This window comes from Alosa alosa, chromosome 6, assembly GCF_017589495.1.
Source record: "Alosa alosa isolate M-15738 ecotype Scorff River chromosome 6, AALO_Geno_1.1, whole genome shotgun sequence".
Classification (NCBI taxonomy): Eukaryota; Metazoa; Chordata; class Actinopteri; order Clupeiformes; family Clupeidae; genus Alosa; species Alosa alosa.
The window spans coordinates 11078903-11099608 of record NC_063194.1 but is presented as its reverse complement, the minus strand read 5'-3'; the positions used below and the strand labels follow the sequence as shown (position 1 = coordinate 11099608).

The 20706-nt window shown below is 42.1% G+C and overlaps 1 protein-coding gene across 2 annotated transcripts in view; it reads right to left on the bottom strand.

The window, feature by feature from the left end:
• LOC125296021 (thyroid hormone receptor alpha-A-like) overlaps positions 1–20706 on the bottom strand; it is a 70291-nt gene that overhangs the window by 11535 nt on the left and 38050 nt on the right. The window contains exons 1-7 of one of the 2 annotated variants that reach the window (XM_048245642.1): positions 16698–16742; positions 15888–16134; positions 7749–7810; positions 7319–7440; positions 6052–6199; positions 3844–4049; positions 2607–2753 (exon numbers count right to left, since the gene is read on the bottom strand). In XM_048245642.1, coding sequence (XP_048101599.1) covers positions 2607–2753; positions 3844–4049; positions 6052–6199; positions 7319–7440; positions 7749–7810; positions 15888–15943 — 741 coding nt within the window. In that variant the 5' untranslated portion in view covers positions 15944–16134; positions 16698–16742. Of the gene's footprint in view, positions 1–2606; positions 2754–3843; positions 4050–6051; positions 6200–7318; positions 7441–7748; positions 7811–15887; positions 16135–16697; positions 16743–20706 lie in introns of those variants that run through there. The other variant, XM_048245643.1, reaches the window with a different exon arrangement.

Below are 20706 nucleotides of genomic sequence, written 5' to 3'. Positions count from 1 at the left end.
TAAGAGTTAACTTAGTTTAACATGATGTTATCTTTATTTAACATGATGTTTTTACATTGACATTGTAAACGTTCTCTAAGGAGAATGAAAAGCAGTTTGCAGTAAAGCTAACCAACGTCGTCTCTATCGCAGGAAAAAAATAGCGAGCAGCCTGATAACCAAATGAAATGCTCGGCGGGCCGGATGAAAGTGCTTGGCGGGCCGGATCCGGCCCGCGAGCCGCAGTTTGCCCACCCCTGTTATAGGAGGTACTTTGAAACATATTATGGCTAGAGTTTAAAAAGCGTGTAGTCAGTCCAACACTGTTGAACCTGTGTTCCTTGTGCTTTGTTACTACCTTTTTACTGGAATAAAGACTGAATGCTGCATCAACAACCAAAAACAAAACAAGACTTTTTTCTTTCAATGACATAATTGGTCACATAGAGCTTTCTCTTGCAATTACTGAAACTACCCACCACTGTGTTCTTGTTTGCTAGATGAAAATTAGTCCATTTATTCTAAATAAGTCTGAAAACAGCAAATAATGATTCTGACTCAGTTGTACTAGACACACAAATTCAAACGCATTTTCTTCACCATTTCTGGAGAAATGGGAAATAATTGCCCATCTGAAGACACCGCGTTGTCGTAGTTTTCTTGTGTGCCCCTGCAGAGGACTGTTGTTCCTCCCCATTACGACCCCCCCCTCCTGCCTCACACACAGACACAGGGAGCTAGACCGAGCTAGACTGCATGATTGCTTTACGTGTGGAGAGAGCTATCACTAGCTGGGGCTCCATTCAGACAAAACACCATTCTTCAGCAAATGGCCTCATCTCTAAGACCACTCTTAAAGCTAAAGAAAAAGAGGGAGCCCGATCCTGCATCCATCTTTAGGTGCACATCAGTAATGAAATCCATCCAATAGCCTTAGTGCATATCTGCCTCTAGTTGCTTTGATTTCCACTTTTTATACAATTATATTTTTCTGTCGCATCTGAACCCAGCAGCTGTGGGCTAAGGACACAAGCTGTTAGAAAAAGTAATCAAGCAATCAACCACAGGGCGCCTTCATAGACATGTCAGAGATAGTATATCAGCAGGGTATCTGCACGGTATCTGTACATTTTTCAAGTGCAAATTTAAAGACTTTAAAGACCTTTTCAAGACATCTAAATGGAAAAAAATAAGACTATACCATGCCAAAAAAGATAAATATGACAACTTAAAACTGTTATATGCAATGTTTTTTTTTTTTTTACTAACTTTAACACCCATCCCATTTTGGATGTCTACAGAAGTTACCAAATATAGTTTTCTAGAGAAAGAAAAATAATTGTGTGTGAATCACCTTAACAGCTATAAATGCCCAATTTTAGGGTCTGGGCTGCTTGCTTTTGAAGCTGGCTGTACATATCTGGTTGTGCTACTGGCTGAGACTGACTGTTCTTCACCTGTGTCTGTAGTAGCCTAGGCTACTTGCCAAAGACGTGTACTGGACTGGATTCTCTTCAATAGTTTTTTTCAAAGGTAGACTTAAGCTATTTAAATATTTTAATAGGCCTACTATATATTATTTACTATGTGCATCTATTGTGCCATATGCAGCACAGCAAATCAAAGTTAATCCATTAGGCTATTTTACATTTTGCATACGTTCCGTTGTATCTAACCAACCAAAGCTTGACTGAAACATTGTAAAACCATTGACTTGTTTAAAAAAAAAAATGTATGGGAAAAGTGAAATCCCCTATTAATTAAGAGACAGGTCCTCCTCGCATATTACTTTTATTATTAGAATATTATTTCTGCTGAAAAAACTGCTGGTTTCATCTCAAGCATGCACGTATTATGAACGCATTTACAGATTTTTTTTTCTATGTAGCCAGTCACCGACATAAAAAAAAACGGAATATGCGGTTTGCAAAGTACTGGGAAAGGCTGGCAAGCAAGCCTATTCACTTCCCTGTTGGGTAGGCTAGGCCAGCAATACACGCTGGAGAGATGCAAACAGATGAACTTACTGTGTATTTCCTCCTGATTGCGAAAACATTTGTTTCCTTTTTCTGTCAGTCTGTGGTTCCTACATAAATTGCGCAGCAAATTATCAGACGAGTGAAAGAAGCACCGGTCATAATTTGACCAGCAGTCTCCACTTCCATGGTTTATGATTCATATGGGTCATTGTGACAATAATAAGCAGAGGATGACATTGACCATTTACTTTATCTCCTCAGCGGCTACTCGACCTAAGCAGGGGGTGTAGTGGTAAAATAAGGAGGTGGGTACACTATCAGTTCTGTGATCACGGTAAGGTGGACTGCTCCATGCAGTAGCGGGTTTTAAAAAAAATCCAGTGAGAATCTGACCAATTACAGACAAACAACAGCACATCCAGTGGGAATCTGACCAATCAGAGATCAGAGAATCTGCACTTCCCTAACACCTCTGAATAAGTGATGTTTATAAATTTGTACAGTACTGGGTACCTCTAGTGGCAACCACACTCCAGAGTGACCAGTGTTTATCTCACCCTAGTGGTCATGGTAAAATATCCCTTCTAAAACCATCTAACAGTAAACAATACCCCACACGGTGGCCTGGCAGCAAATGCTTAGACTTACCTCTGAGAACATGGGCAGCTTTTTGGCAAAATCGACAACTCGAGTGATGGCGGGGGTGATGATCTTGGTAAACTCGCTGAAGGCTTCCAGGTCCACTTTGTCCCCTTCTGATGTGGTGGTCATCGGAGACTGCCCAATGTCATCAGGCTGTGGGGGGAGAGACAGAGAGAGAGTGGAGATCTCTCTGTGAGATTAATATACAGTAAGCTCTGCATTTTATAACATTTCAGCTTGCTGCTTTATCCTTCTGACAGTTTATCTTAGTGGTTTAACATACTGATAGCAGATAACAGATGCTTAAGGACAGTTGAAACGTTGAAAGAACGTTTGAAACTTTAAAGATAACTGTAACTATAACGATATGAGGGTCTACACTGACCAACAATAAGGAAAGTCTCTCCTCGTATTGATGAATGTGATGTCTAAAATTTGATGGGTTCTGATTGGCTGTCAGCTTTATATCATTCTCAAAATCACTCAGAAAGTACCCAACGATCATATCATATCATACTTCATGTGGTTATTGTTAAGTAGTATAAGTGTGGACATCGTCATTCATGTTAGCCAAAGCGATACTTGCCGTTAACATTATAGTTATTGTTCTTGGTGTGAACGGCTCTTTATAAATGCAAGACATTCATACAGTCTGGGCTGGGTCATGCAGTTTACTTTGCTTTGACTTAATTGTTTTAGTCCGGCAGCGCCCCCGCTAGCTTAGCTTAGCATAGTGAATGGAATCTCTTGTCTTGTCTCTCTGGAGCCAACAACAACAAAAACAAAAAAAACACTGGGGTGAAGCACAGGCGAAGCACTGCTACTTGGGTGCAGAGATATCACGCAACACATGAGTACCTTGTCTCATTCGACACAACACAGACAATCTCTGCGCCCAAGTAGCAGTGCTTTGCCTGTGCTTCGCCCCAATATAGTTCCAAGTCAATATCTGCCAAGGAAATTGCCTCCTCTTAATCTACATTGCCATTACTCGTTGTGAATATGCAGTGCCGCACTAAGACTATGCATGCACAGAGACAAAAATGCTTTTGCTCACTTATCTAACTCTAGGGGAGATGATGAATAACCCAATTTCATAAAATGGCGGTGTGTTCCTTTAACAGCAATACAAGCACAAATACAGTTTGTGTTGCTTGCACTGGACTGGAAGCTGACCAATATAGGGTCACAAACGCGTGGCCTGCCTCGTGCAACCTCCTTTCCCTGCTCTGCTCTTCCTCACCAGGAATTTCCTCTTCTGCTTCCAGTGGGAGCCCTGGGCGTTGGTGTGCCGGTGGGCCTCGGTCACCAGGCGGATGAGCTCCCACTCCGCGTCCGTGGGCTCTGGCCGGTTCTGCAGTGTCCGCACCAACTCCTCCTTCTTGCGCTTCTCGCGGTTCTCCTCGATCAGCCTCCGCTTGGCCACCCGCTTGCTGTCGTCCAGCACCACTGATGGGAGAGGGGTGACGTTGGGAGACGGGAGCGATGGGAGAAAGGGGGGAAGAAGAGGAAATATAGAGGAGGGAGAGAGAGAGAGAAGGAGGGAGAGAGTAAGAAAAGGACAGAGAGAGAGTAATAAATAGACAAAGTGAGACAAGGAGAGACAAAGACAGAGCTTGCTAGGCCGCAATTATTTGTACTTACTACAAAACTAATTGTGTTTGGATTGTGCCTATTATGTATCAATAAAGACAGAGTTAGACAATGGAAGTCAGGACAAAGGTAGCACTTTTTCCCCAATGATGTCTCATATTAATTGGTTTCCGTTATTGCATCAGCTTTGCTTGGGTCCCACTACCCACTATGGATGAGGGCGCTTGGATCAGCCTTTTTGTTTTATTTTCACTGGAGATGCAGAGTGTGACTCATTTCTAAACAAGCCTTCTGCTGCAGGGTATAAACATTTCCAGATGATTCATGTGCAGAAAAAAATATTGTAGTTGTGTTTGACTGTAATGGTATTTCTCTGCCACATCTGCACCTAGCTTCTACAGGCTCGGCAGGGACTCTCTCTGCTCTTAAGACTAATCAAGCAACCAATAACGTAAACAAAAAAGGAGAAACATATAATCAAACTAAGCCAAACTAATCAAGGCCACTGCTGTACAAAATCATTAATGTTCAAAGTCATTACAGTGTTTATTATTAAAATTTCTACTATGTCTGGCACACTCTCTACTACTGCTACTAATGGTGATAGAATAGTTTTATTAAAATTGCTATCTTTCATTACTCATATTCAATTTGAATATTCATATTCAATAACAATAAAAAACAAGGACAATACTGTTTGTGTGTATGTACGGTTTGTAAGTATGGTATGAATCACATCTATTAGTGTGCATGTGTGTGTGTGCGCGCACATGCCCTTGTGTATGTGTGCAGGGCTTAAAATTAATTTTTCAAAATGGGGGGGGAATTCCCCCTTTAGGTTATTCTTATAGGGGGGATTTACACAATTGGGGGTGATTCTGATACCAAGTCAAAAATTGTGATTTCGATACTTCTTCGATACTTTCTTAAAAATGTACTTGATTTGGGGGCCCCCACCACCTTGACGTCATCAGTAATATTGAATATAGTAGTGGGATCATTCACAACAGTGGCCATCCTAGATTCTGTTTTACTCTCAACACACACTGAAAATTATGGCTTATGTGATACGTTTCTATTTCATATCTTTTTAAATTCATATAGAGTGTATTTAGTTAATAATGTATAGTATTTTACTAGTAATTACTAGTAGCTAAACATATTTAGTCATTTGAATGCTTCATATTGATTTTTAAACTATTACACTTAAGCATATCTTTAATGTGGTGTGTAGGTCTAATTGAGTGCACATTGGTGAAGTGTAGGTGTAATTGAGTGCCTGTCACTTTAAGAAATATGTGAGAGTAATTAGCCTTCATCCTGACGGTTTTAGGCTAGTGAATAAAAGTTGCTCATAGAGCGTAAGGATATGTGGATGCAATTCATTATGTCTTCTATGTCATTAGATAAAATAAATGTTCAAAAAACTAACAAGTCGAAGACAATCTTTCTGGGATCAAGTGTTTTGCAATGTTCACTAATGATTTTAGTGAGCATTACTGGCAGACGTGATCTGAGCTAGCAGGATGGTTACCAATGACCTCTCTCCAGATGTAAAAGTTTGCCATGGTTGCGTAGCCTATTTGCGTAAGCGCAAAGTGGTGTGTGCGTGTGTCTGCATCTTCATGAGGCTATGTTCAATTCAACTCGGTAATTGATCCGTCTGGTAAATAGCACCGTATTCACGCCACTTCATGATTAGATTAACGTCATCAGACAGGCTGTAAAAGTGTATGCGGGAATTTCACGCATTATGATGGCTAGAGTTGCGGGACTTAAACCAATTATGCGCAATACCCGCAATCCCGCAGTGAAATTTAGGCCCTGGTGTGTGTGTGTGTGTGTGTTTTGCACTCACAGTCCATAGCCATGCCCTCCGAGATGCATTTCTTGAAGCGGCACAGCTGGCACTGGTTGCGGGTGATCTTGTCGATGATGCAGCAGCTGTCATACTTGCAGGAGTATGCCGGGTGCAGGTTCTTCTGGATGGTGCGCCGGAAAAAACCCTGGAGCAGGAGATAAAGGTAACAAAGACTGAGTGTCTGTGTGTGTGTTTGTATAAGTATAAGTATACTCTTTTGATCCTGTGAGGGAAATTTGGTCTCTGCATTTATCCCTAACCGTGAATTAGTGAAACACACTCAGCACACACTAATCCCAGCGCAGTGAGCTGCCTGCTACAACAGCGGCGCACGGGGAGCAGTGAGGGGTTAGGTGCCTTGCTCAAGGGCACTTCAGCCGTTCCTACTGGTCAGGGTTTGAACCGGCAACCCTCCAGTTACAGTACAAGTCCGAAGCGCTAACCAGTAGGCCACGGCTGTGTGTATGGGCAGCCTCATATATTGGTACATGAAAACCATTATTTATTATTTTTGTAGATGAGCTGTAAATAGGCAGAACCACGGCAAAGTTAATTAGTGAAAGGTGTGCTTTAAGGAATATGCCAACATTTTGGGAAATAAGCTTATAAGCCATCTCCCTCAGATAGATACAGTAAGATGATATATACCCTTCTCGTCTTTGTTTGTGAAGTTACTCAGTCTGACACACCCACCGTTAGCCTAGCTTATTGGTATGGTTCAAACCAACTAGCCTGTAGCCAAAAGGTGACAAAGAACTCCTTTTCTTATGTACATGCTGTGAGTAGTACAATGACATTGTGTACAAATACCAGTGTAAAATGACACAGCGATTTTCTAAGCATATAAATACTTGCTACTTGGGGTTTGCAGAAGTAAGTTTTTCAGGTGCTGTGTGCAAATCACTCCACCCAAGAAGCAGTGCTTTGCCTGAATGAGAATATAGTTCCTAGTATGTTAGAAAATTGCTGTCTCATTCTCAGTTTTGCAGACGGATTCCTTTCTCATTAACACATCCATTCTGGAGAATTTATATAGGCCTGGCATGTAAAATGTATAACATTTGTAGCATGTGTTACATATTTGATTCAATTATCTTCGTGTGTGTGTGTGTGTGTGTGTGTGTGTGTGTGTGTGTGTGTGTGTGTGTGTGTGTGTGAGAGAGAGATTGGTATGTGTGACAGTGTGTCTGTGTGAATAAGTGAAATTCTCTGTTCATGTTTGTGTGTGGTGTGTGTGTATGTCTGTGTCTGTTTGTGTGCACACCTTGCAGCCCTCGCAGGTGATGCAGCGGTAATGGTAGCCGGTGGCTTTATCCCCACACACCACGCACGGCTCATCCTTCTCCAGGTAGCTGGGAATATACCCTGGAATTGAGACGCTCAGCGCTAGAGAAGGAGGAGGAGGGGGCAGAGTTATCTCAGAAACGCACGCACGCACAAACACACACACACACAAAAGCACACACATACTGTATTCACACACACACACACACACACTTCCTCCACTTCTTTCACAGTTTCTCTTTCACTGCCCCCCCCATACACACACACTTTCTCTATCTTTATTACACACACACACACACACTTCCTCCACTTCTTTCACAGTTTCTCTTTCACTGTCCCCCCATACACACACACACACTATCTCTATCTTTATCACACACACACACACACACACACAGTTGTGTTCTTACCAGACATGCTCTTGACAGAACATTGGCTGTTCTTTCTTTTCCTCTTCACACCATTAGAACGTCTTCACAGAGGAGAGAAAAAAATAAAATAAAATATGTTTGAAAATAACATGTTTCTTAATACTTTCACATACATCTCTGTTTCACACCAAGTACTGTCAGTACGTCAAAAAAACACATGCTAGCTAGCTTGAGTTGCTGAACCACAGCTAAAGCAGCGAGGCAGCTGCCGTACTACACTCCGGGGGCATGATTTTAAAGATGCCAGATAGCTTCACCAAATACTAACCGCACTGGAGTTTAGGTGAACTGTACCCCAGACGCCAGTTTTCTACACCATAGTCTGCTTTCATATCAATTAAACAAACCAAACAAACGGCTGAAAGGGTTCCTGGTCCAATCAAAAAGCTCTGGTGTGAAAGCACTCTCAACATCGCTCATGTTACCTGTCTGATACACTTGTGCGCACAACCCTTCACCTCTCCTCTTTTCTTGCCCACGGGCCAACACAGTCCACGAATGACAAGACTAATAGCAAAAAACACCACTAAAAGCTGATCTAACACCTATACCACAGATGCAAGGGATTCTTGTCTGCATGTGAAACACACACACACAAACAGAAATAACACTGTCCCTGTCTCACATTAAGGTTTTTGTGAAACTGAGAGAGCTGATGGGTACATGGCTATGAAACCGCCATCAACACCCCCAGCCAAAGTGCCAAACTTATTTTCATGGAAGCTAGATAGGATGATGACAGACTGAGTTAGAGAAGCCAGAGAGGAGATATTCCAAACCTAGATCATCAAGGAAAAAGACAGGACACAGCATGATACATGAATATGCCCTCTACTGCTGTTTACAATTACGATAAACAACAACAAGTTAGTAATGAACATTTTTCAATATTTTTTTTTAAAATAAAGTCTCCAACCTAATACCAAAACACACACATTATCTTGCCTGCACAAACCAAAGTAAAATTGCACACACACACACACACACACACAGACACGCATGCACAAAAAGGCACCCAATGTGAAGAAGTAATACGAAGAGGTAATCTACAGAAACCTGACCTGTTGAGGCATTGAGGAAGTGGAATGTGCATTGTAAATATTTCTGTGTCACTCACTGCAGGAGTGAACTGATGAGGTTTGCACACTCAATGTGAAGTGACAGTCTAAAACCGGTGCTTCTCTCCTCCTCCACCATCTCAGGGGTAGGCCTACATCACATGTGCCCCCCCTCCACACACACACAGGCACACAAATGCACGTTCACACCCAAACACACACTCCAGAAGCCTTGCGCTTCCTCTTTTCACCCAACCCCCTCCTCCTCCATCATTCAGTCTCCCCCTCTCCATCTCTTCTTTTATCTTTCAGCATGTTACTGGCCTGACCTTCCCGTCTTTCTATGGAGAGAGAGTCGGGGGGAGGGAGCGCATTATTAGTGCTGTTCAGTCAGTTGAAGACAATGTCAAAAATGAGATTTCAATCACAGGTTTAAATGTTCTATATTCTATATCCTTAATGTATGTGTAGTCTGCACTGTGTCAGGGAACAATGTTAACTCACTGCACATTGCAACCTGTTTGGCCACTATTACTTACGCAGGTAAAAAAAGACAGAAATTGATAAATGACTGTTGAAATTGATCAAGTATTGTAGAAAAGAGGATCTTGTATGAATCTTTTATATTTACTGCAGTCTACAGGTAAAGTGCAAATACAAATACATGCAAAAGCTCTAAGAACAAATAAAGCCAATTACTGTAAGATTCTTAAAAGCTGTGCGGAAAGGTCCCAGATGGTCGAGGTCAGTGACATATGCAAAGGGTTCAGCTCTTAATTAACTATTGTGAGCAGCAGATCAACAACTCAAAACTGCACATATCAAAAATAATTATATGATTAATTACCGTACTAGGTTATTCATTATTGTCATATTTTATCTTTTTGTCTGTTTGTTTCAAGGCATGTTTATTGTGTTTTGTTGCCGTTTTGTTGTTGTTATTTACCTTCTTGTCATCAAAGCCTTATCTTAAGTGAGTTTGCTCTTACATTGTCTTATATTATGCTAGCACTTTGCCATTCTTTATGTCTTTCAATAAGCTGTATAAATGAATTAGTCATTAACCCATTATATTAGTCATTACCCCATTATATCACCCATTATTTTATCCCATTAAAATACCTAAATCATCTTAACTGAATAGGCCTACACGGACACGTTCTACAGAAGCCACCAAACATCTGACTGAAATCCTCAGAAAGAGAAGATCTGTTTGGTTAATGCACTTTGTGCTTAGAGTACAACATAGGCCTACAATCCTGATTTAGTATACATGCACACACATTGCGTGTGTCGTTTTTTAAATTTTTTTAACCAAAACTAGCTACTGCACTACACAAATGTAAGAACGCCACTGCAGCCTGGGGCCAAATGAGAGGCATATCTAAGTGTGTCAATTACTATGTGTAACTTTAAACACTGAACATCCAATGACAAAGAGAATGTCTCTTCGATGCCCTATTTGTAGTTATTTACAGGTGTGATTTAGCCTAGAGCTTGTACTAAATGCCATGGCTAGTATTTATTTATGTTACATATTCCCTCATTGCTTAGCCATCCTGTAATATTACAGCAACATTCAGACAAACAGTCTAACTTCTCTGTTTGCCAATGTCTGCAGTAAACAGTTAAACATGCGCTGCAACAATGTGATCTTCCAAAATAAAGTCTATCACAGGTGGAAGACTTGTGTCTTGGGGAAAACCTATGTGCCCGACAAAAAAAAAAAAAAAAAAAAACCGGCTGCAGACATGTTCATGGATGATACAAGAGGACACAGATGAAGAGATAAAAATGTGAAAACAACATAATCCTCCATTTGTCCATACTCCAGGGGTCTGCTTTCACTGAACCACTGTGTATTCAAATATGTTCACTTTGCTAATTACAGCTGTACTTGAATATTGTAATAGCCAGATGGACGTTGGACGAGCTAGCCACAATCCTCATCACCTTCAATCTCATCATCAACCTTTCTTTATAATTTGTGGTTGTATTAACCAACCTAAATGGAAAGTATTCACAGCGCTTCACTTTTTCCACATTTTGTTGTTTCAGACTCATCTTAAAATGGATTCAATTCATCAATCTACTGTTTGGAGTGTTTAGTACATTTCTAAAAAATAAGACTGAAATATTCCATTTACAAGTATTTAGACCCTTTGTTATGACACTTGTAATTAAGCTCTTGTGCAACCTACTTCTATCAATGGAGATGCTTCTACAACTTGATTGGAGTCCACCTGTGCGTAGGAAAGGCAGACATCTTTGAAAACCAAGCCACGAGGTCAAGAGAATTGTCCTTAGACCTGCGAGACTGAGTAATCTGGGACTGGATGGGTGGTAGAAAGACTACCTTGAAATGGGTAGAAAGACTACCTTGAAATGGGTAGAAAGACTACCTTGAAATGGGTCATTGAAAAAGCTGCATTTAGAACCTGAATCATTCATTAAATTCATTTTATTAAACGGCTCTTCACAATGCAAGTAGAACGCTCCATTGACTTGAATGGGATTTCCCAAAGTTCTACCGCTCATTATTTTCGGCTAAGGACCTCTGAATAATGACCGCTGTCAATGGCAACGGATTTTCATTCAAAAGTGAAGGCAGACGGTTGATCAGCTGTATTCTAAAGAACATTTGATTCAAGTTCAGCGTGTTGGCGAACTATTTGTTTCTCACCCAAAGCCACAACGAAACGGTAACAAATAAATGTAGAGACATATCGTGTTGAATTTATTTCTTCGTTTTGGCAAGTAGCCGTATAATAAGTGGGATAATGTACAGAACGCCGGTCATTATTGGGAAAATAAGTCACTTCAGGGCGAAGCATGACCCCTCCACTAGCGCGTCGGGGTCCGGTTCGCCCTGTCGGGACTTATTTTCCCAGTAATGACCGGCGTTCTATACATTATCCCTTACATACAACACAATAAAGAGCCTGGCTGTAAACTAACAATCAAATATTTAAAAATGTTAAATATTTCAATCCAGGTTTTCCACTGGTGACATTTAAACGTGGCAGGCTGGAAGCTAACCATGGCAAAATCTTTGCCGCATTGTTAAACAAACAAAAAAAATCAATTCAACCAATATTCTTATCCAATGCCTTGATTACCCACCCCACTCCCTCCACACACATGACAGAATTAATTTGCTTATCAATATTGTTCATTATACTGTCAGTCAGTACTGTCATTTACAGTCAGAAAACCCCCTTAATGCTTTAATTAAGAGAGCTCATGCCTAGATGACTTAATGAGGTAGGTAAACAGAGCAGGAGGGCTCAGACGATGAAACTACAGACGACGAAACGACACATCTCACTAATAGTGAATTCACAGTGATTTAATCTTGCCTCCACATGACACACACACACACACACACTCCCACACTCCCACATACACACAGCATCGCCTGATATGACATATCCCTTTCTGGTTTGCCCCATCATCAGACACCCACCCCCACCCCCTCCCTTACCCCAGCCAGCTTCTCCTCCTGCTCCCCTCCCTCACTAATCCTGCCGCACTCTCTGCCACCATAATCCCTCTCCAGCAGCCCAGATTCATGCTTATGTAAACTCGGAGCCCTGGATCAACGCTAACAATGATGTGCATCAAGGCAACCCACTCAATGCCTTGAAGGCCATGAAATCAATGCATACTATTTATTTGTAAATAGAACAGTTGAACCATTACTGGAGTCGAAGTAGCATTCTTAAAGTTAATGAATGGAACCAATCAATACATGATTGTTCTAACCAAGAGTATCCATTTTAAAGGGGCCATATCATGCAAAACTCACTTTTTCTGTGCTTTTGTACTTCCATTTGGGTCTCTGATGCTTCTACAAACATTCCAGGTGCGAGACCAAACCGTTGAGTTGAGAGAGTTTGATGTTAAAAACTATGAGCTTCTGTGAGCTAGTCAGAAATCTCCCTTATTGAGATGTCACAATGAGGGAAATTTGAATGTTACTACCCCCAGAGCCATATAGGGCATTGACTACCCACCCCCATCTGAAAATTACCACCCACTAGGTTAGGAACTTCCTGTCGGAGGTCCTCCATTTTGGTCATGGCCTGTCGTTTCCAGCAGTAGGCTAGGCTACACAAAATATCCAAACGTCTTTTACGCACGTGTGATCATCCATATTTCAAGTACACAGAAACTCCCCAGGACACATCTCGTTCTTTTTGGCATATTTAAGCAATAGAGTACCGAAGCCATGACATAGCGTTATCAAGGCATTGATTCACTAGATCTAAACAAACGAATCTAACCATAGAGGTAACCGTAGTGGTGGCTTTCTTAATCTATTTAAATATTTTTACTATGTTTCTAAGACATTAGTATATTGTTTTTACGCTGTAGGTATGTACTGGGTTATGCTTTGATGAGTCCAAGACAAATTTCCCCATGGGGACATTAAAGTATATTCTATTCTGAATCACATACTAACACATTCATACCAACACGATCAAATTAGTGACTAGAGAGTTTTGTTTTAGCATGGGTTTCTCCGTAAAAGAGACCAGCATTTAACTTCTCAGCCTGCTGTTAAAAACGTTAAATTCACAAACGTGTCTTGGCTTAATTTTTTAGGCAAAAAAAGTCACTCTTAACAGGCATTTTGATAAGGCGTGAAATATCCACTGGGATTTTGTTTCTTTCTATTACACCTGCCAGGGAATCCGTGTTATGTGGCTAAGCTGCCTAGCAGGTAAAACACATTTAAATGGCTATAGGCTGTAATTCGTGGCTGTAATTCGTCCGTAGGTATGAGGCCGAAGGCCATTTAGCGTAGCCTAGCCTGTGCTGGAAGCGACCCATGCCATCCGGTAATAGGTAGCCAATTTCACAAATGCTTTTAAACTTTGTAGCGGTATAGTGGTCTTTAGGCGGAAAAAGTATTCTTGGGTGTTGGGCGCCAGACACTTACAAGAAGTGTCACAGAAATAAATAGCATAAAAACCATTACCTCTACCAGATTTAACACAGCAACTAGAAGGGACTAGGCTAATGCTAAACCTGTACGGCTAGCTCAGGTAAATCTCAGGAAAAGCAATAGAGACAGTCAATATACCAAGTGTATTAACAATGGGGTTCGATCATCAGCAGGATAATAATGACAAGACCCATTTGAAAAGAAATTAGGTAATTGTGAAGCAGAAGTCAATCACTGGGATAACTCATGAAATTAAAAAAATTATGAAAAAGAAATCAAACAATTGAGTCAGCAATCAATACCATTCCCACAAAACCCCAGACTCATGTTCATAAGCAGTTCATAGCACAAATCACATAATACATTTCAAAGTAAGATAACTTCAGTTCAGCTATTAATTCACTCCAACACAACCAGACAAAATCACACCCGACACCTTTAACCAATGAATGAGTTCAGTGACTGATTCGTCAGTTACCGGGGAACTTAATTGCAGTCGGAATGTAGCATCAGACTCCCCGAGAAAACGTTCCAGTGTAAGAAAGCCTATGTATAGTATCTGAATCCCCGAGAAAACGTTACAGTTTAAAAGAATCTATTTATAGTCTCTAAATCCCCGAGAAAACGTTCCAGTGTAGAAGAGCCTATTCATAGCATCAGAATCCCCGAGAAAACGTTACGGTGTTGAAGAATCTATTTAGTATCTAAATCCCCGAGAAAACGTTACGGTCTGTATCTTCAGTCACGGACAACGACCAGCATGTAGAAACGTCGGCCACAAAAACAGCTAGACCCATTGAACAGCGTGTGTGCAGCAATTAGTCACCTGAGAGAGAGAGAGACAGTTCACAGAGCAACACCCCGTAGTCCACTAGTGCTTCGGTAGCCAACTTCCATGTTATAATCCGTTTGGACACCAGTCATCCCAAGTTTATGAGCCTCCGTATACTTTGAGCCACTACTAGGGTAGAGTCGTCCTAGTCTCCCCCGCAAGCGAATTGGCCGCCAAACAAAAGACTCTCGCTACAGGAAGTAATCGTGGCTATATTCCATGGAAGCCGACTAGGTCAACCACAGCCAGCCAATGACGTTTACTCAATCAGACTAATAATCAATGGAGACAAGAAATGTTTAACATTCAAGTAGGAAAAATAGCACGTTTATAAAAGAGAGAATATGAGATATATCAGCTTAAGTTTAGAAAATAGTTTAAGCCTACTCTTGTATAGTAAAGGATAAAGATAGCTTACTATTAAAGAGAAATGGGTAAAGGCTGTTTAAGAAAATGGGCAGGCATGGTGAAGGCTCCATGACATACGCCACAACTTTTGAATAGGCTACATCAACTCTATTGGCCTTATATACCGACCCAAATAAAGTTTTACCCATTATCATTTAACATTGTTAGGCCATGTTACATCATACATGCAGGTGTCTGAATTGATTCTGCTATGGTTATTATATTTAGCAGACGTTTCAGCTCCAATAACTTGACTATTAGGCTGCTTTACTACATGTAAGTTTGAAAATTCAAACAGAACCATCAATGACGTTTGTCACACATTCTTTATTATTCCTATATAACAACTGGCAGTCGGAGGCTTTCTAGTGGAGAACCCTCTATCACTGTGTCACCGACTTCCCGGATGACCATGCTGCCCGTTGACGTAAACATGGAATCAGTTCCGAAGTGCAGTGTGGCCAACAACAGCTAATTTGCATTTTAGGCAACATGCCCCGGACACAGCCTTTTCTGAAAGGGACTGAAACTGGCAAGAATGGAGCTGCTGATAATGTGTAATCTGAGAGGATTTTTTTGCAAACAGCTTCAGGGACATGTTTTGTGCAACCCATAGGTCTATTTTGACTTGTTGAAAAAGAAGTATAATATGGGATCTTTAAAATGGCTACAAAAAAGAACACATACAAAATGTAGGCATGGGTTATATTTGCAGCATCAATGGAGTCCCACAGGGCTCTACATTCAGACCTTTCCTGAAACACTTTGTACTTCACCAGACTGTGAAACTAAATCCACACACACACACACACCAACACCAACACCAACAACAACAACAACAACAAGCAACAATAGACCAAACAACTCACCCTTTCTCATCTCCCTCAGATAGGTTAGAGTCCTGCTCTTTGGGCACGTGTTCCATTCACCTCAATTCCATTCAGCAACCAGTCACGTGAGACTAAGGTGGTCCCCACCCTTCTCCTCTTGTCCAGCATTCGCCACAAAGTTAGTCAAAAGCCATTGGAGGACTCCTGTTGGCACATCTGTGGGAGATGTCCTCAACTTCACTGTGCAGTCAGACTGCAGAGGGTTGGGACACTTGCCTTGAGGAACCTGTGAGAGAAAATAAGCAGTTTGTTATGATCTTAAAGGTGCAGTCAGCAATCGTACACAATTTCAAGCATGGTGATCCTACCTAACATGGAATTGAGAGCATAGTTATGATGTTTACTCAGATCTTTCAACTATATGTTATGCATTTCTTAAGCTGCCCATCACTGTTTTTTGGTATATCATGTACATTGATTAATTTCTACAAGAAACTGCTTCCTGTAAAGTTACTGAGAGAGATCAGTGACCTGACCTGTAGCTTGTCTTTTTGAACACTAGGTGGCACAAATGAGTGGCAGTTCCCAAAATCAACCTCACTCTTGACCTGATCCATCTGCATGCCCTGGATGACACTTTAAAGAACCACTGCACTGCTTCAGTGAAAACACACGCACCCAGTGCAAACCAGTGTACATTGCACACAACACTAGTTATGAGTGAGCAGAAGGCCATTTGATCTTTGAATAACAGCTATATATTGATGATATTACATCTAGCGACATCTATCGAGCAATGTTGTTTTGTACTTGGGATCACATACATCACTTGACCTTGTCATGACATACCAGTTTTGTTTGCTGGTGTTGTCCTTAATTCAATCTCAACTCAATCTTGTCTAGAGTACAAACCACTCCGCCTGAGTGCTTTTTCTCTACGAAGCTCCCCCTAGCATCTGTACGTTTTGATACGTGTGCGAGCCCTCGCTCGGTCTGAAGCTCTTTTCCTTTTCTTTGCATCTTCCGTCAAGGGTTTTTGCTGCTTCTTCGCCGGCTCTGCCATTATACACACACGTTTGCAACAATCACTAGCCAGGTTTCGTTAGCCTGCCTCTGTGCTGGGGATGCAGGAATCAGGATGTAAACTAATCCTGCTTCTCGCGATGTCTGAGACTTTGTGAGACTGAAGGTCGTGGGTAGGATACACCAAACTTGCAAGCGGGATATTCTTTCTACAGGCAGTAGGGGCGGGCGAGAGAGTCTTCTTATGAATACCGTCTTACGAAGATGATTCATTAACACGAAAACGTTGCCTGGTGTCCCTTTAATCTCCATGCGAATGCTGGCTTTGACACACACACACACACACACACACACACACACACCAGTGTTGACAGCAGTGTTGATGTCATTATTGTCCATCACTGATAAGACTTCTGATGCAATTACAGTAGATCTACTTCCTCCTGCAGACATTATCTCTTTTGTTCTCCGATCTGAACATTAGGTTCTTGTCAATGTTTTGCTACAAGGCAGGATGCCCTTTTTCTGGTCCATCAAAACAACATACCAAAATGTTCAAGAAAATGGATGTGGATTTGTTCCTGGGAAAGTCTGAACTAGCTGCATGGCAGAGGTCACATACATCTCTCATGCACAAGGAATTACAGAAATTGATTTGAACTTGTGAAGGAAGGAAAAACATACAGGTCAGAGTAGTTATGTGCAATACATCTCTCTAGCTTTTCTTGCACATAAAGCTACAAACACACACACACACACACACACACACACACACAGAGAGAAAGAGCGAGACTCTCATGCATGAGATTTCAAAAATGGATCTGAACATTTGAGTGAAAGAAAACATATACATCAGGAAAACTACAGTATTTGAAAACATTTTCCTCTCTCTCGAACACACACACACACACACACACACACACACACACTAGTCTCTCAGACAACCTTTGGCAGCGTTGTTCTCAATAGCTGCCAAGAATGTGACTGAGTTTGAAAAACAAAACTGACCACCTCTATTCGCCCACCCCCCTTTCCCCTTTTGCTCTCCTTCCTCTGAAGCTGTTCAAGGTGGGACTGCTCTTCCACACTACTGCGCACTCACACACACACACTTCGCTCCCCTATCGCCAGGGAAAACTAACTCGTGCTGCAGCAAAGAAAGACGCGGGCGACGACGACGCTTGTGCGCTGAGGCGCTCTGAGCAAGAACGTCCACAAGGACACCGTGTTCCTGACACTTTTTTCCTGTGCGTGACACGCGTCTGGGCTTCCTCGCGTAATTACCAGAGGCTCCCAGAGCTTGAAGCAGGCGGGAGGTCCTTATGTGCACCGTACGGGTCCTATCTGTCCAGGGCCCTGATTCCAGCCGAACAGAACACACATCAAAGCCTCTGCTCCTTCACTCGGAACGTAAAAAAAAAAAAAAAAAAAACGAAAAACGAGAAAAAACTAATAAACCTGGAGTCAGCAGGGGCTACACAGGGCGCGTTGCAGGCACTCATCATAACTCATCAACACTCCATTAAAGAGTAGCTAGAGCGCCAGCAGGATATAGCATAATACAGCATTATGTGGTCAGGACAAAATACAAAGCCGACGAACAAAGACCTATCTTTAGATAGCGCCTGTGTGTATGTGTGTGTGTGTGTTAATGAGCTATATGTTTGTAAAGCAAATGAGAGAGAGAGACAAAGGGAGAGAGTGAGTGAGAGAGAGCGAAATAAATGGCAAAGCAAACCAAAGGTTAAAAGTCCTCACCAACCATTTACTGCAGACATGGGCAGAGTTTAGGACTCTTATCATACAGTATGCCATTGACAGACATACACTTTTATAAGGGAATTTACTGGGTCGACTATTTTTTTGTGAAAACAAACAAGTGTTTTCCCCTCCAAATAAAGCAAGTATCTAAGATAAGTCTCTAGGTATATGAGAGACACCACATAACCTGACTCAACTAAGGAAAAGGGGACAATGTATCTAAAACAGACACAGAAATTCCATCAATGAAGAGAGATTTTGAGCTGTGGACTGAAGAATTCTGAAGAAGTCTGTCCTGGTTGGTATGTGCCGGTAAGTGAGGCTCCCCCCCCTAGAATCAGGATTCTAGCTCACCCTCCTCGCAGGACCGGAGACACTAGAACAGTGCGCGTGTGTCTCACTAGGGGCAGAAATAATAGCCTTGATCCAATTCCAGGACTCCTTCATAACAGAGTAAATTATCTGTAATCCCCGCACTGGTGATACACAAACAGATTTCTGACACTTGAAAAACATCACCAGTGCTCCAGTCCAAACATCCAGAAACTCAAACTCGAGCCTAAACGACCCTAAATCAGCCATCCACAACCCAATCAGGAAGTGAGACCCCCAAATCAAGCCGAATAACCCATCTGTCAACACCCCACCTACATACCGCATGGAAATGTCAGCAGGTCCTTCTGAATGTAGTGGAGCCCAGAGTTTAAACGTCAGGTTTGGATGCGAGGTTTAGGGGTGGGTGGGCATTTCAGGGGTAGGCGAAGATCTGGCCCACAATGTCCCCACTAGACAGCTGTCCAAATCTGGTCGCCTGTAGAGGTCATGAATTAGGCACCACGTCTGAGGGACGTGTGTGTGTGAATAAGTGCATATGCATGTATTAATGTGTGTGTGTGTGTGGTGGGGGTGGGGGTCTCTCTGGCGCCGGGCAGAGATTGTTTTGGCAGAGGTTCTGACTGAGACTTTTTCTCAGTGCCTGTGTGGTCCGAGTGGTGATTATAAGGCTCGGATCCGACTGGACCGTACTCAACCGGGCTCTGTGATAGCATGGGGGACGCAACAAGCCACGGACACTTTACCGCAAAACACAGGGATCAATGAATGGGCTTTCATGAAGTCTCAATGTAAGACTTTAGTGTAGGTTACATGTATAAATAGAGGGAACAGAACAACTAAATACATACTGACAGACATAGATACATGCAGAAACATATCTTCTTGTAGAGACAAATACACACATATCGACACTCACCCATGTGCGCACTCACACATACAGTCACAGACAGTCGCACATCACATAACAGGAGAGCGACTTGGATGAGAGTGAAAGAGCAAATAATTAAAAAGAAATCAAATAACTTAAGGAGGGAAAGAGGAAGTCGGGGAGTGCAGAGTCGGACCTCGGACCTGGCTGCATGCCCTGCGGCAGAAAACCAGTAGGCTTAACTCATTTATTTTCCCACTGTTTGTTTTCCTTTCATATCCTCTCCCCACAGACCCCCATCTCTGCCGGCCTTCCCCAACCTGTCCCATCCTGTGCCGGGGACAAAGACACAGTCCAGACTGGGAGAAGGGCAGAGTTCCTGCCAAGTAAGGACACACTGTTTGTGTGTGTGTGTGTGTGTGTGTGTGTGTGTGTGTATGAGAAAAAGGAAGGGAAAAATGAGAGAGGGAAGAGGACAGACTGAGGACAGAGAGGAGGGAGCTTAAATGAAGTGATTTTTGTGTCGGTGAAAACGCAACCGTTTCGGCCTTTTGTCCACACGACAACGCTGTTATAGTTGCCAATGTGTGTGCATGTGTGTGTGTCTGTCAAAAGAAAGAGAGAAGAAGGGAGCCTATATGACCTCTCTTTTGTGTCTTCTAAGTGTGTTTTGGTGTTTGCTGCTTTAGTGGTTGTGTGTGTGTGTGTGTGTGTGTGTGGGGGGCAGCGTGTGTCTCTGTGTGTGCATATGTGTGCATGTGTGTGCATGTGTGTGTGTGTGTGTGTCTGTTCTAGAAAAGGGGAACACTCTGTCTCCATGCTGGTTTCTAATTGCATCTTGCAAAATGTTTATGCACCAAAGTGCAGCAC